Source organism: Marmota marmota, unplaced genomic scaffold (genome assembly GCF_001458135.2).
Source record: "Marmota marmota marmota unplaced genomic scaffold, marMar, whole genome shotgun sequence".
NCBI lineage: Eukaryota > Metazoa > Chordata > Mammalia > Rodentia > Sciuridae > Marmota > Marmota marmota.
Genome location: NW_026000240.1, coordinates 35,565,989 through 35,581,078, shown reverse-complemented (window position 1 = coordinate 35,581,078; position 15,090 = coordinate 35,565,989). Strand labels below are relative to the sequence as shown.

At 43.5% G+C, this 15,090-nt stretch overlaps 2 protein-coding genes across 4 annotated transcripts in view; both read right to left on the bottom strand.

The window, feature by feature from the left end:
* Positions 1-8,470: 8,470 nt before the first annotated feature.
* Positions 8,471-9,603, bottom strand: Gpx1 (glutathione peroxidase 1). Its single transcript, XM_015487203.1, has 2 exons — positions 9,267-9,603; positions 8,471-9,037 (listed from the first exon to the last, which is right to left on the bottom strand). Exons 1-2 carry the CDS (start codon positions 9,513-9,515, stop codon positions 8,678-8,680), a joined length of 609 nt encoding a protein of 202 aa, XP_015342689.1. The 5' UTR covers positions 9,516-9,603; the 3' UTR covers positions 8,471-8,677.
* Positions 9,604-10,604: 1,001 nt separating this feature from the next.
* Positions 10,605-15,090, bottom strand: part of Rhoa (ras homolog family member A) — a 49,659-nt gene continuing 45,173 nt past the window's right edge. For all 3 annotated transcript variants that reach the window (XM_048794066.1, XM_015487204.2, XM_015487205.2), the window contains 2 exons: positions 13,598-13,728; positions 10,605-11,841 (listed from right to left, as the gene is read on the bottom strand). In XM_048794066.1, coding sequence (XP_048650023.1) covers positions 11,668-11,841; positions 13,598-13,728 — 305 coding nt within the window. In that variant the 3' untranslated portion in view covers positions 10,605-11,667. The remainder of the gene's footprint in view (positions 11,842-13,597; positions 13,729-15,090) is intronic.

The following is a 15,090-nucleotide window of genomic DNA, read 5'->3' as shown; positions in this document are numbered from 1 at the left end:
ACAACCCCAGCTGTTAAAGAAAACCTTTAACTTGATTAGCATTGAGGCATGGTCTTGAAAGAAAGTGTTTGAAGCATAGACATAAGGGTATATGTTACAGGAGGGGGGTTTGGAGAGAGCAGAGGGAATTTCTGAAACAGGCAATGTAGGCTCAGAGGGTAAGGATTAGGCCAGTTGACCTGAGTGAGTACAGACTACTAAAAGAGCCGAAGGGGATCTGAAGCCAGAAAGGAGGCAGAGAAGCCAGAAAGGAGGCAGAGAAACCTCAAACTTGCCTTAAATGCTTGGAGTTTTGGGAGCAGAGGCAAAATGCCTGAGGGCACTTAACACTCAAGTGTTATAACCCAGAGAGATCTGTTAGGAACCTCTTCCTATGGCTATGACGGAGGACAAACATGAGCAATGTTCAGCTTTAAGGACAGATGGTAGAAGGGGAACTGGCCCAGTGAAGGTCTGGTAGGTCATTTGAGCAAATTTACTATTTTTCTGTTCAGTTTTAGCTAATTGAAATCAATTTGCTCCTCCCTAGGATATATATCTTTATTATTATTTTATTATTTTTTTCTTTCTTTCTTTTTTCCTACCAGGGATTGAACCCTGGGGTACTTTACCACTAAGCTACATCCCCATCCCTTTTCATTTTTGTATTTTTTAAAAAAATGTGTGAATATTTGGGCTGGGGTTGCAGCTCAGTGGTAGAGCACTTGCCAAGCATGCATGAGGCCCTGGGTTGGATCCTGGCACCACATAAAAATAAACAAAATAAAAGTATTGTGTCCATCTACAACTAAAAAAAATTTTTTTAAATGTGTGAATATTTGAACAGACTCTTATTTAAAGATATAGACATAGTAATCACATGAAAAGATGTTCAACATATTAGTCATTAAAGAAATGTAAATGTTTTCGCTTTTTCACTGCTGTGACCTTATTTTTTATTTTGAGACAAGATCTCTATAAATTGCTGAGGGTCTCACTAATTGCTGAGACTGGCTTCACACTTGCTTTCCTCCTGAACTCAACCTCCCAAGTTCTGGGTTTCTAGGCATGTGCCACTGGGCCCAGCATGGGACATGTGTCTCATACTGATAACGGAAAGCTTTTGGCATTTAAGTAGATATCAGAGTAAAGTAAATGTGGAATTAAAACTACTTTGAATAACCACATAGCAATTACTCCCCTGCAGATAAGAGTTAACACCCAGCTGGTGTAAGGGTTCTGGGTATAATAGAGTGCTTGCCCAGCACAAGCAAGTGTGAATCCAATTCACTAAGTGATGATGGATCTAGGAATCCAACCCTGGCAAGTCCTTTTCTGTGAAATTCTTTGAAACTATTAAAAATATTATCAAATTATAAACACTACCATTAGGCCTGTTATTTATGGAAAAAGAAATTTGGTTGCCAACATTAGTTCAAAAGCTGTATTAGAGATTGTCTGCTTCCCTTTTCTTTTTTCAGTAATTTCTTATATGCCATTTATGGAAGTCTTGAGGAAGTAGGACAAGTCCTCAGTACTACTAGAAAGGGAGACAAAACCTGACTATGACATTGAATTGAAAATTTTGGAAAATATTTTTAAGCCAGGAACTTTTCAGAGCTATTAAATGACTGCAAAAATATCATGCTGGGGGCTGGGTTGGTGGCTCAATGGTAGAGTGCTTGCCTAGCATGTATTAGGCACTGGATTTGATCCTCAGCACCACATAAAAACAAACTAATGTATCCACCTAAAACTAAAGATACATAAATAAATATTAAAAAAAAAAATACCATGCTGGAGGGGCTGGGATTGTGACTCAACGGTAGAGCACTTGCTAGATGTAATGTCACATGTCTATTACTCCAACAACTCAGGAGTCTGAGTCAGGAGAATCACAAGTTCAATGCCAGCCTCAATAATTTAGCAAGGCCCTCAGCAACTTAGCAAGACACTGTCTCAAAATAAAAAGGACTGGGATGAAGGTCAGTGGTAGAGAACCCCTGGGTTCAATCCCAAAGTGCCAAAAAGAACGAAAACCACAAAATTATTGGTTGTTCCTGAAGAATTATTTAGATTACAAAGTTCTGTAGTTTAAATTAAAATGCAAGGAATAGCTGGGTGCAGTGGCACTTGCCTGCAATCCCAGCTGCACAGGAAGCTGAGGCAGGAGGATTTCGAGTTCAAAGCCAGCCTCAGCAATGGCAAGACACTAAACAACTCAGTGAGACCCTGTCTCTAAATAAAACACAAAAAGTGTTGGGGATGTGGTTCAGTGGTTAAGCATGCCTGGTTTCAATTCCCAGTACCAAAAAAAAAAAAAAAAAAAAAAAGGAAGGAATAAGACAGCATGACAGTGCATGCCTATAACCATGGGGCTGTGACCCAGGGGGCTGAGACAATTTAGCAAGAGCCTGTCTCAGAAAAAAGGACTGGAGATGTAAGTCAGTGATAAAGCACCCCTGGATCAATCACCAGTACTGCCCCAGTCAAAAAAAAAAAAAGGAATAAAATGAACTTCATTATTAGAAGGTTATCATCTCCAAAGTCTTTAAACTTTCTTTTGGCAGGGGATGTGACTCAGTGATAGAGTGTGATATACTTTCTTAATTTGCTTGAAAAGCAAATTCTAAAAATTGAGAAATATGGCTAGAGAGGGAGCTAAGTGGTAAAGTGCTTGTCTGACGTGTGCTAGGCCACCGGGTTTGGTCACCAGCTCCATAAAAACAGGGAAAAAATTGAATACTGATTAATGTTGTATATCTGTAGTCCCAGCTACGTGGAATTTGAGAGGTTGACGCAGGAGGACCACTTGAGCCTAGAAGTTTGTTCATTTGTTTGTTTGGATTAAACCCAGGGGTGCTTAAACACCGAACTACATCCCCAGTCCTTAATCTTATTTTATTTTTTTATTTTCTGGGTATTAGGGATTGAACTCAAGGGCACTCAACCACTGAGCCACATCCCCAGCCCTATTTTATATATATATATATTTTTTTAAAGAGACAGTGAGAGAGAGAGAGAGAGAGAGAGAGTGAGAGAGAATTTTTTAATATTTATTTTTTAGTTTTCGGTGGACACAACATCTTTGTTTGTATGTGGTGATAAGGATCGAACCAGGGCCGCATGCACGCCAGGCAAGCGCGCTACCGCTTGAGCCACATCCCCAGCCCCCTATTTTATATTTTATTTAGAGACAGGGTCTCACTGAATTGCTTAGTATCTTGTTGTTGCTGAGGCTGGCTTTAAACTTGCTATCCTTCTGTCTCAGCCTCCCAAGCCACCTGGATTACAGCTGTGTGTCATTGCACCTGGTGAAAAAAAAATGTTTATAAGAACTTAAAACAATGAGTATTTGCCTATGTATTTCTACCATTGTAAGAGTGGCCTGGAGGAAATGACAAGCATGAGGGATTCAACTCAGAAGGAATAAGACAGGCATGGCAGTGCATGCCTATAACCATGGCTCAGGGATGCATTCTCTATTAAGCCACTTTGTTCTAGGAAGACATATAGGCCTAGCAAAGTGCCAGGTCCGAAAGTAGAGCAATCCACCTATTGCTAATGGAGTTCGGGCCACAAGAATAGAAGTGTTAAGGGTGTCTCTGTACATACCAGTAACCCTAGCTACTTGGGAGGCTGAGGCAGGAGGACAGAAAGTCCAAGGCCCACCTGAACAATTTAGTAAGACCCTGCCTTAAAATAAAATAAATCTTACCTCTGGGCTTAATTCCCAGAACTACAAAACATAGGATCTACTTCGTGGTAGAGCATCCCTGGGTTCAAGCCTCAGTACTACAATAAATAAATAAATAAATAGATAGATACATAGATAGATAGATAGTAAGAGTCAGGCATGGTGGCACACACTTCTTGTGCATTCCTGCGGCTTAGGAAGCTGAAGCAGGAGGAGTGCTAGTTCAAAGCCAGCTTTAGCAAAAGGGAGACGCTAAGCAACTCAGTGAGATCCAGTCTCTAAACAGAGTACAAAATAGTGCTGGGATGTGGCTCAGTGGTTGAGTGCCCCTTAGTTTAATCCCGACACTACTAAATAAATAAGAACCCTGTGTGATAGCTCATGCATAATCCCAGCAACTCTGAAGGCTGAGGCAGGAAGATCCCAAGTTCGAGGTCAGCCTGGGCAACTCACTGAGATCCTGTCTCAAAATAAAGAATAAAAAGGACAGGGTTGTAACTCAGTGGTAAGTGCCCCTCAGTTTAATCTCTAGTACCTAAAGTAAAATAAAATGGGGATGTATCTCGGGGATAGAAACCTCCTGCGCTCAATCATATCCACAGTACTGAAAAAATAAATGAATAAAATAAAGCAGAAGACAAGGGCTGGAGTTGTAGCTCAGTGGTAGAGCGCTTGCCTAGCATGTGTGAGGAACTAGGTTTGATTCACAGCACTGCATATAAATAAATAAAATAAAGGTCTATCAACAACGAAAAATATATTTTAAAAACAAACAAACAAACAGAAGACAAAGCAGGAAGTGAGTCAGGGAGTACCTGGCCTGGCTGATTAGTCACATGCTGTGATGGTCATGAGGATTCATATTGTCTGGTGTGTGAACTTTAATCTTTTTTTTTTTTTTTTTTTTTAAGAAAGAGTGAGAGAGAGTGAGAGAGAACTTTAATATTTATTTTTTAGTATTTGGCGGACACAACATCTTTGTCTGTATGTGGTGCTGAGGATCGAACCCGGGCCGCACGCATGCCAAGCGAGCGCGCTACCGCTTGAGCCACATCCCCAGCCCCAAACTTTAATCTTTATTTAGTTCCAAATCATACAGTTATTGCCTTGGCTTTATACCTATCTGGGCTTGGCCTTCCTGTTGTACCCTTAGTACATAGTTGGCTAGAAATCACCGAGCACATATGACAGTATTTACAAATAGTTGAGATGGAAATGGGGTAATACTGTTTAGGTACTTCTTGTCTGTGTTTCTTTAACCTGCCCAGGGGATGTGAAGAAGTAAAAGGCTCTAGAAGTATACTTTAGAAAAATTAAATATCTTCTCTGATTTCTTACCTCTTTTATATAAAAATTAGGTACTGAAGAAGGTGAAAGCCTCCCAAAATTGAAATAGGATCACTTTTCTTAATTTGGGAAGTCATGCTGATGAGAAGAGAAGTTTCAGGAGGCATGTACCAGTAACACCAGCTACTTGAGAGACTGAGGCAGGAGGATAGAAAGTACCATGCTGATATACAGATTCCATTCTGGTTTTTCCACTGTTATTAGTCAGTACTGTTTGGGCAGAGAGGATGTGGTACCCTGGGCCCAGGTGTGGCCAGTGTCTTTTCTTTCTCTGATTTTATTACCATCATAGTTTTAACTATGATTAAGTATTTAGATGTTAACTTGTGTATGCTTTAACTTTATTTTTTTAAGTTTTATTTTTGTAGTGCTGGGGATTGAACCCAGGGCTTTGTGCATTCGAGGCGAGCACTCTACCAACTGAGCTATATCCCAAGCCCTATGTTTTAACTTTTTGTGGTGCTGAGGATTAAATCCAAGACCTCATGTATGCTTGTCACTGAGCTATATCCCCAGCCCTTCTTATTTTTAATTTTGAGGCAGAGTCTTGCTAAGTTACCCAGCCTGTCCTTGAACTTGCAGTCCTCCTGCCTCAGCCTCCTGAGTTGCTAGGATTACAGGCATGCATCATACCCCAGCTCAGTAGACATTTCATGCATAAATGAATGGATGAAGTATCCAAGTCGGGCAAAGTGGTGCACATCTGTAATCCTACAGACTTTGGAGACTGAGATAGAGGATTGCAAATTCAAAGCAAGGCCCTGAGCCATTTGGCAAAACCTGTCTCAAAATAAAAAACAAAAAGTTCTGAGGATCTGGCTCAGTGGTAAAGTGCCCTTAGGTTAAATCCCCAGTGCCAAAAAAAAAAAAAAAAAAGAAAGAAAGAAAAGAAAAGAAAACCACATTTTCTTGGGTTTTGGGAATGGGTGATGAGGTATGCAAAGTTTGCTCAGGGAAACTCAAGACACATACACACATCACACACTGGGGACAAAGGAAATTTGGGTAACAGGTACTTCTGTAGGGAGATTTGGATCTTGTCTGTGTTTCTTTAACCTGCCCAGGGGATGTGAAGAAGTAAAAGGCTCTAGAAGTATACTTTAGAAAAATTAAATATCTTCCTGGAGCCAAATGATCTGTAGAACTTTAGGATACCACCCAGGATATATTTCATGTGTTGTTTGACACTGTTCCAGTATTAGATATTTAGATCAAGTGGACCTGCTTTGTAATATCCCATCCTGCTATTTGTTTGTTTGTTTCTTTTCTTTGTGTACCAGGGATTGAACCACTGGGTCACAACCGCAGCCCTTTTTATGTTTTGAAACAGGGTTTCACTAAATTGCTTAGGGCCTTACTAAATTGCTAAGGCTTTGAACTTGTGATCTTCCTGCCTCAGCCAGCCTTCCATGTAATTTGGATTACAGGCATGTGCCATAGTGTCCAGACCACCTTCTAGACTCTTAACCAATAGGAAAGCAGACTAGACCATTCACAGATGTAATTAAGACCACCTGGAGCCTGGCATGATGCAGCTCACCCGTAATCCTAGTGACTCGGGAGGCTGAGGCAGGAGGATTGCCAAATTTGAGGACAGCCTCACCAATTTAGCAAGGCCTAAGCAACTTAGCAAGATACTGTCTCAAAACAGAAAATAAAATGGACTGGGTATGTAGCTCAGTGGTAATGCATTTTTGGGTTTAATCCCTAGTACCAGAAAAAGGCTCCCTGTTTTTCTGACAGGAATAAAGATAGGATGGGACTCAGCGGGGAGCAACCTGTTCTTATTCTAACTCAGTTACCTCAAAAGGGTTTCAAAAACAGAGAGGAGGGGCTGTGGATTGTGGCTCAGTGGTTGAGTGCTTGCCTAGGAAGCATGAAGCACTGGGTTTTATCCTCAGCACCACATAAAAATAAATAATATTGTGTTCATCTACAACACACACACACACACACACACGTGTGTGTGTGTGTGTGTGTGTGTGAAATAATTTGTATCCAAGAGGGAGGCAAGAGAGAGAGCCAGAGCAGGTTCTGAGGGACCCTTCATCCTTTAGTAATCTAAAGGAATACAGGGCTAAGGGCCACAGCAAAGATCCCTGCTTAGGATTTTTTCTTTTGGTAAGCTGAGCCACATCCCCAGCTCTTTTTATTTTGACAGTTTCTTTCTTCCTAAGCATAGGGCCTTGCTAAATTGCTGACTCTGGCTTTGAACTCCCTATCCACCTGCCTCAGCTTCCCTGAGTTCCTGAAATAATATGTGTGCCACAGCACCCAGCAAGATTCCTGCTTAAAAGGGAAGAATTCCTTGAATTGTTTCAAACATAGGAAGGGCCAGGAACCACCAATTAGGACACACATTTTGGGATCCCTGAACCTCAGGACCATACTCCAGACTGAGTGATACTGCTCACATACCTCTTGTCTGCCTAAGCAGAAGCTGTCCCTGCATTGATAGGAAACAGCTCCACAGCTGTCTTTAAAGATTATTGGCAGCAAAGTCAACAAATGGAGGGGTGGGACCTAAGCAGGCCTGAGTCAATAGCAACACTTGGCCTCTAAGATAGGATCCTATCCTAGGCCTGAAGGTGCAATTGCACCTCAGTGCTGGGTTCTAGTCAGGCAAGTTACACTGTACACTATTACTCTGAATATATGAATGGCAGCAACTGGTAAGGCCATCATCATAGCAGATAAAAAACAATTTGGAAGGATCTAGCAAAGTAATGGGAAACTTTTTTCGGCGGACACACAACATCTTTGTTTGTATGTGGTGCTGAGGACTGAACCCGGGCAGCATGCATACAAGGCGAGCACGCCACCGCTTGAGCCGCATCCCCAGCCCAATGAGAAACTTAATATTGCACAAGTCTTGCCAGGCATGGTGGCTCAAGCTTATAATCCCAGTAGCTTGGGATGCTGAGAAAGGAGGATGGTGAGTTCAAAGTCAGCCTCAGCAATTTAGCAAGGCCCTAAGCAACTCAGTGAAACCCTGTTTCTAAATAAAATACGAAAAAGGGCTGGGGATGTGCTTAGTGGCTAAAAGCCTCTTAATGTCAAAAGAGGTTATGTGGGCCTAACACTTGGTGAGATCCCAAAGTCTGAATGTGAGTGGGGCCCATGTTTGTGAAGGTCATGTTCAACAAATTCTCAGAAGGGAGAGGCTTAATACTGGGATTAGGCAGTTGGCCTTGTCTGGGTGTCTTCCTCTTTTTTAGAGTAAGGACTTTTGCTGTAACAAAGCCTCAGAAAGGCCTTGTTGAATGTTCTGGCAGAAGGAAAAGCATAGACAGAAGTGAGGCATCCCACATAGGAAAAAATGGATTGCACAGGATGTAGACCAAAGGACAAAGAAGTTCAGATTTGTAGATTAAGCTCTTACCTATATGATAAAGAGGTTGTATGAAAAGTGCCCTCAGATGACACTGACAAAGAACAAACACACAATTCCGTGTCACCCAGCACTTTATTAGTGGTAAAAATTGCCTTGGTCTAGGCAGAGAGGAGGCAGGGATAAACAAGCCCAGCGCCCTTCTATGGGGATTTTCCCGGAAATCAGGCGTTCCTCAATGCAGGTTTAGAGTAAACACCATCATGGATGAAATCCCCACAGAAAGCAGCTGGCAACTGCCAAGTCAGGATACGAAGAGTGTCCTAGGCACTGCTGGGCATCTGAGACAGCAGGGCTTCAATGTCAGGTTCTATGTCGATTGTTGGAAAGCGGCGGCTGTATCTGCGCACGGGCACACCGTCAGGGCCCACCAGGAACTTCTCAAAGTTCCAGGCAATATCATTGCGGCACACCGGAGACCAGATGATGAATTTGGGGTCGGTCATGAGTGCACTGGGGTCATCGCTGGGCATTGGCAGGGCCTCCCGCAGGAATGCGAAGAGTGGATGTGCCTTGGAGCCATTCACCTCGCACTTCTCGAAGAGGGGGAAATTGGGCTCGAACCCGCCACCGGGTCGGACGTACTTGAGGGAATTCAGAATCTCTTCGTTCTTCGCGTTCTCCTAAAGGGAGGCAAGGGCAGCTGGGACTCGGGCCACGAGAAGTGAGCCCTTCAACCCCAAATGGGGAGTTTTTCGATGAGTCACCAGGATGTTGCCCTCCTTGCAGCCGCAAGGAGCACCGGAAGGGAAGCCGGTGGCCCGCCTCTTCACGCAATGGGCCAAAGGCTACCAGGTCTGCGCCCCCAACAAAGACTGCATGCCCACCCTTAACCCACCCCATCCAGCGCACCTGATGTCCAAACTGGTTGCACGGGAAGCCGAGCACGACCAAGCCCCGGGGCCCGAGGCGCTCCTGTAGCTCGTTCATTTGGGTGTAGTCCCGAAGCGTGGTGCCTCAAAGAGAAGCCACATTCTCGATGAGCAGCACCTTGCCCCGCAGAGAGCCCAGACTCAAAGGCTCCCCGCCAGCCAGCGGGCGCGCGGAGAAGGTGTACACTGTGGACTGGGCCGCCATTGTCGCCAGCCTAGTGGCACACATGGCGTGGGTGTCAGGGAACTGAAAGAAGTTTATCAGCACAGTTGGGGGACCCAGGCAGTGCCTTTTAACGGGTCACGGCAAGGTCACGTGACACCTACACTTTTCCGGCCCTCCAGCCGGCTCCAGATCTGACAGTCCCGCCTCATCCGGCCTCCACCCTCCCCAAGGGCCTCGCCCCTCCCCATGACTGGAACTACCAGGAGGGTGCGGCCCAGCAGAATGCGGTCTTCACAAAAGCCAGGCAGAGGCTAGGGCATGTCTGGTCTGGCTCAAGCAACCCTGCACTAGGCTGGAGACCGCTACCGCGGTTCCCGCCGGGAGCCCTCGAGGCCTCAGAATTCATTCTCAAAATGTTCCTTAGGTTGTGGAGTCCGGCCTGGGAGATTGGCCGCCGCCGTGGAAGCAGCTCATGCACAAACAGCCCTCCATCTTGTGCCCTTGCAGTATGTGCCCTACTGTCGCCAGGTACACAGGTTGACTTGCAGCGTTGGTGCAGTCTACAAGGGCTTCCAAGGCAAGTAGTTTTTCAATGAGGCTCTTTAATTTTAGGAAGGTCAAACTGAAGGAGGGGTGGGGCAGGGCTCCATCCTCTAAGACAGTTTTCACTTCCCAATATTGTAGGGCTTTCTGGGGGATACTCATATCCAGGCCTCTGATTTTCCTTCTACCTTTCTGCTCCCAGTACAGCAACACCCTTAGTTTTTCTATTAACAAGTAGTGTCGCTGCCACCGACCTAACAGTCGAAACCTCTTGGGAGTGGAGCTCCCTGCTCAACAGCTCACTATGGCCAAGAAAATTCAGTGGCCCCTTCATGTCTCACTAGGCTCATTCCCACTCCACCCATCCATGCTTGGAAATTCAATGTGATACAGGATAATCATCTCCATGTTCTTGGGAGAAGCCAGATTAGTGCTGAGTATGTGTGTGTGTGTGTGTGGGGGGGGGCTCTACCCCTTTGCAAACAAGCTGGTATTTTACACATACCCTGAAGGAACAAACCTCTCCAGGGTGAGCCAGGCCAGGAGGGCTGAGCCCATCCTCCTTTCCCAGCCCTGGAAAGAGCAAAACACACACCAGGATACAGGAAGTTTAGAAAACTGCCTTTATTCTATTAGTTGGAAAAATTAACTGGTACAGAAAAAAAGTTTAGTCAGCTGGAGAGAAGAGAAAAACCAAGTGCCACCCATGAGAACTGGTGGTTCCTCTGGGAGGGAACCTGGATACAGTGAGAAGAAAGGAGCATTGTGAATAAGAGCCAGACCCTGCAGTCTAGGTGAGAGGTTATGCCACCTTCAAGTGTCTAATTGTTTCAGGCATGAAACCAAATTCCTATTTAGCCCAGCTCTGGAGAGGGGTACTGGGAAATGTGGGGCCAAAAAAGGGTGATATGGCCATCTTTTATCAGAGAAAGTGACAAAACGGGAATTTTAAAAATGAATTTTCCATCTGACTTTATTTCCAAATACACTTTCTTTTTTAAAAAACCAATACACTTTTCTGTGGGATGACAAATATCAGTATTAGGAAATCCAATTATACAAAAAATACTACATCTAATCTGGGATAGATATATTTATTTTTGGTAACATACATTAAGTGGCACTAATTACACAGTAACTATAAGGTAACTAACAGAGTAACAGAACTGTAACTCTGCCACAGCTGCATGGACTTGGGCCTTTCTGGCTGAGTACACTTTCAAACAACTAAATGCCCACCCCAGAGCTATGCCAATGAAATTGGCTGAGGAGTAAAGCTCCAAAGTGATGACTCACCAGATTTCCTTGCAGCTGACAGATGATAGGCAGGACATGTTAGTTATAAAGTAGTTACAGCCTAATTCACAAAAGTTACCGTTTCTCTTTCTAGAAAGAAGCAAGAAGTTAAGAAATTCTTTGAATTAGCGCCTGGTGTGTCAGGTGGAGTGCAGAGAGGGCTGTTAGAGCAGTGTCAGAAGAACTCTGGCAGGTCAGACAGGTTGGACATCATTATTAATCATGGTTTGGCTTCTAAATACTGGTAGCAAGATGACTTCTGATTTGTAATCTTAGGTAAATTATAGATAAATGAAAAAGGCCAGTAATCATATACTAAGATTAATAAACAGCACTTCAAAATTAACCGCATAAGGGCTGTGCTTGCAGCAAGGTTTCACAACACAAGGCACCCAGATTTTTTCTTCCCACGTCTGGCTTGCAGAGCAGCTCTCGTGGCCATTTCAAAAACCTCCCTCACTCCATCTTTGGTCTTTGCTGAACACTCCATGTACCCAAAGGCGCCAATCCTGTTTGCCATATCTCTGCCTTCTTCAGGTTTTACTGGCTCCTAGAAAGCAAAAAAGAATGTTTTCAGCAAATACTGTTAAATATACACAGTACAGAATATTTAAATTCAGGTAAAAGTTTGTGTGTTTTTTTTGGGGGGGGGAGGCGGAGATAGGGTCTTGCTATGTTGTGAAGGCTGGCCTCAAACTCTTAAAAGACTCAAGTGATCCTCTGGATTTAGCCTCCTGAGAAACTGGGACTAACACTACACTGCATCAGAAACCCTTTTGTTGTTGTTAAAACCGCCAAACTCCCAGATTTAAACTTGTTTTATGAAAATTCTGGAATTGGTATGCAGTAATTACTCTTTCACCCCACCCCCAAAATAAAATCTCTATTAAGCATATTCTTCTCTGGAAAGTGAGATAAAGAGGGAAGGGATCAAGGGAGTCCTGGAAGATTAAGGAAGGAATCGGGGACAAGCCCTTGGGTCTTCCTGTAATTAGCTTTACAGAGGACCAATGTCCATGGACAGAAATAGGGCCTGCCCTTGATTTTCAGGTAGTAAAACCTCAGTGGCTTTCTTGGGTTGAAGAGATTGACAGTATTTCTATAGTGTGGAAGTTCTACCATTAGGCCATCTGGCTTCTGAGAGGCTGAGATGTCGTCACCACCACCATTACTTCATTATAAAGACATTTGGTTAGGGGCTGGGGTTGTGACTCAGCGATAAAGTGTTCACCTAGCATGTGCAAGGCCCTAGGTTCAATTCTCAGCACCACATGTAAATAAATAAAATAAAGGTATTGTGTCCAACTACAACTAAAAAAAAAAAGACATTAGGCTTTCTGTTTGGACTTCTTGCCTTCAGGATTTCCTTATCCTTCAGTTGCCACTAAATTATCTTTGGCCTCACATGAACCCAGGTAATAACTAAAGAGGGAAATCAAGAGCTGAGGGGCTGGGGATGTGGCTCAAGCGGTAGCGCGCTCGCCTAGCATGTGTGTGGCCCAGGTTCGATCCTCAGCACCACATAACAAGGATGTTGTGTCCGCCGAAAAGCTAAAAAATAAATATTGAAAAATTCCCTCTCTCAAAAAAAAAAAAAAAAAAAAAAAAAAAGCCCGAGAAAGGTCTTGTATTTGAGGCATTGGGTACTGTTGGAATGTTTTCTTCCCAGGCTGATAGTCCTCAGGGGCACAGCTCCTCAAAATAGAGATTCCATGCTGGGCATGATAATGCACACCTGAAATCCCAGAAACTTGGGAAGCTGAAATGGTAAGAACTCAAGTTTGAGGCCAGCCTAGGCCATTTGGCAAGGCCTCAAGCAGCAACTTGGTGAGACCATGTCTCAAAATCAATAAAAAATGGGCTGGGGATGTGGCTCAAGCGGTAGCGCGCTCGCCTGGCATGTGTGCGGCCCGTGTTCGATCCTCAGCACCACATACAAACAAAGATGTTGTGTCCGCCGGGGGGGAAAAAAAATCAATAAAAAATAAAGGGTTGGGGAGGCAGCTTAGTAGTTAAACACCCTGGGTTCAATCCCTAGTCCCCCCCCCCCAAAAAAAAAAAGACATTCCAAGGATGGAGGATGTAGCTCTGCAGAATGCTTGGTGAGCACTGCAAGAGAAAGGGGAGAGACACATTTCATTTCACAAGACTTTCTCAGGGCTCTTCTATGCAGGTACCAGTCAATGAAGTCCAAATAGATAGAGAAGGATTTCTGGGTCTCTATAAACAACTTTATTTTGAGGGTTTCTGCCAGGTGCCCAAGTTAAGAATGCTATAGGAAGACAAAACCCTATCCTAGAACATGCCTGCTTCATCTTGGCTAACTCCCGCCTTGTGTGCTCATCATTCCGAAGATCCTTCTTATTCCCAACCAGGATGATGGGTACATTGGGGCAGAAATGCTTGACTTCTGGAGTCCATTTTTCTGGGATGTTTTCTGAAAGAAAAATGCACAGAATTTGGGGATACAAATTCCATCTTGAAGAATCTCCAAAAGCCCTAGTTAAATTGCACAGATACTTCCTTTGAGAAGTATTTTGAACACACACCTACTAGTTTCTAAACCACTTGCTTCACATGCACAAGGCCATGGATTCAATCCCTAGCAACACACACACACACACACACACACACACACACACACTCAAAAAGTGTTGTGTTCCTCTGCAGGTGGGGCCCAAGTAAGGACACTGGAGGAGCAAAAGATCCAAAACATTGGTGTCACATGGTATGACTTGTCCCTGAGAGAGGGATCCTCACTGGCCATGCCAATCATTGCTAGCAGATGAATTCAGACCCCAGCTTATAGAAGGTTTCCCCATTCTGGGGTTCTAACTGGCCCAGTTCTATCTTGCTCACAGGCTCAAAGCATAACCTCCACCCCGCAAATTTACTGGTATTTCAAATGACTCAAGAATGACATTGGCAATACTGGGAATTAAACTCAGAACCCTGCACATGATAGGAAGTGCTCTACTATTAAGCTACATCCCCAGCCCTTTTTATTTTTTATATTTCTTTGAGAGAGGGTCTATTTTTTTTTTGACCAGGCTGGGCTCAAATTGTGGTTCTCTTCCCTCAGCCTCCCAAACACCTGTAATGTGCTACCATACCCAGGTATGAAAAATGACTGAAAATAACAACAAAATAATAATAACTGTAATACTAGCTGTAATTTCTTTCCAAAACTGTATCATTCTAATTTTAAAAGGTTGTACAGGGCTGGGGCTGTGGCGCAATGGAAGAGCACTTGCCTGGCATGTGTGAGGCGCTGGGTTCAGCTCTCAGCACCGCAATTAAATAAGTAAATAAATAAATAAATAAAGGTCCACTGACAACTAAAAATATATTAAAAAAAAAAAAAAAAGGTTGTATATACTTTATGATGGATGAAGGGTCTAAGTTTAACCTCCTATGCCACCTTAGTCATCTCAGTGTTAAGGATAATTTTAAAATTGAGATGACAATAATAATAATAATATACTAACAATAATATACTATATATAAGGTTACTTTGAGTCAATACATATAAAGTTCTTAGTATGATAATCATTCAAAGTGTACCTACTGTTATTGGAGACTATTTTAAAAATAAACTATTTACTCTCTGACTTCCAAGACAAAATTACCAAAAGGAAAGGGCTATTTAGAATATGGAGGGGCTGGGGATGTGGCTCAAGCGGTAGCGCGCTTGCCTGGCATGCGTGCGGCCGGGGTTCGATTCTCAACACCACATACAAACAAAGATATTGTGTCCGCCGAAAACTAAAAAATAAATATTAAAATTCTCTCTCTCTCT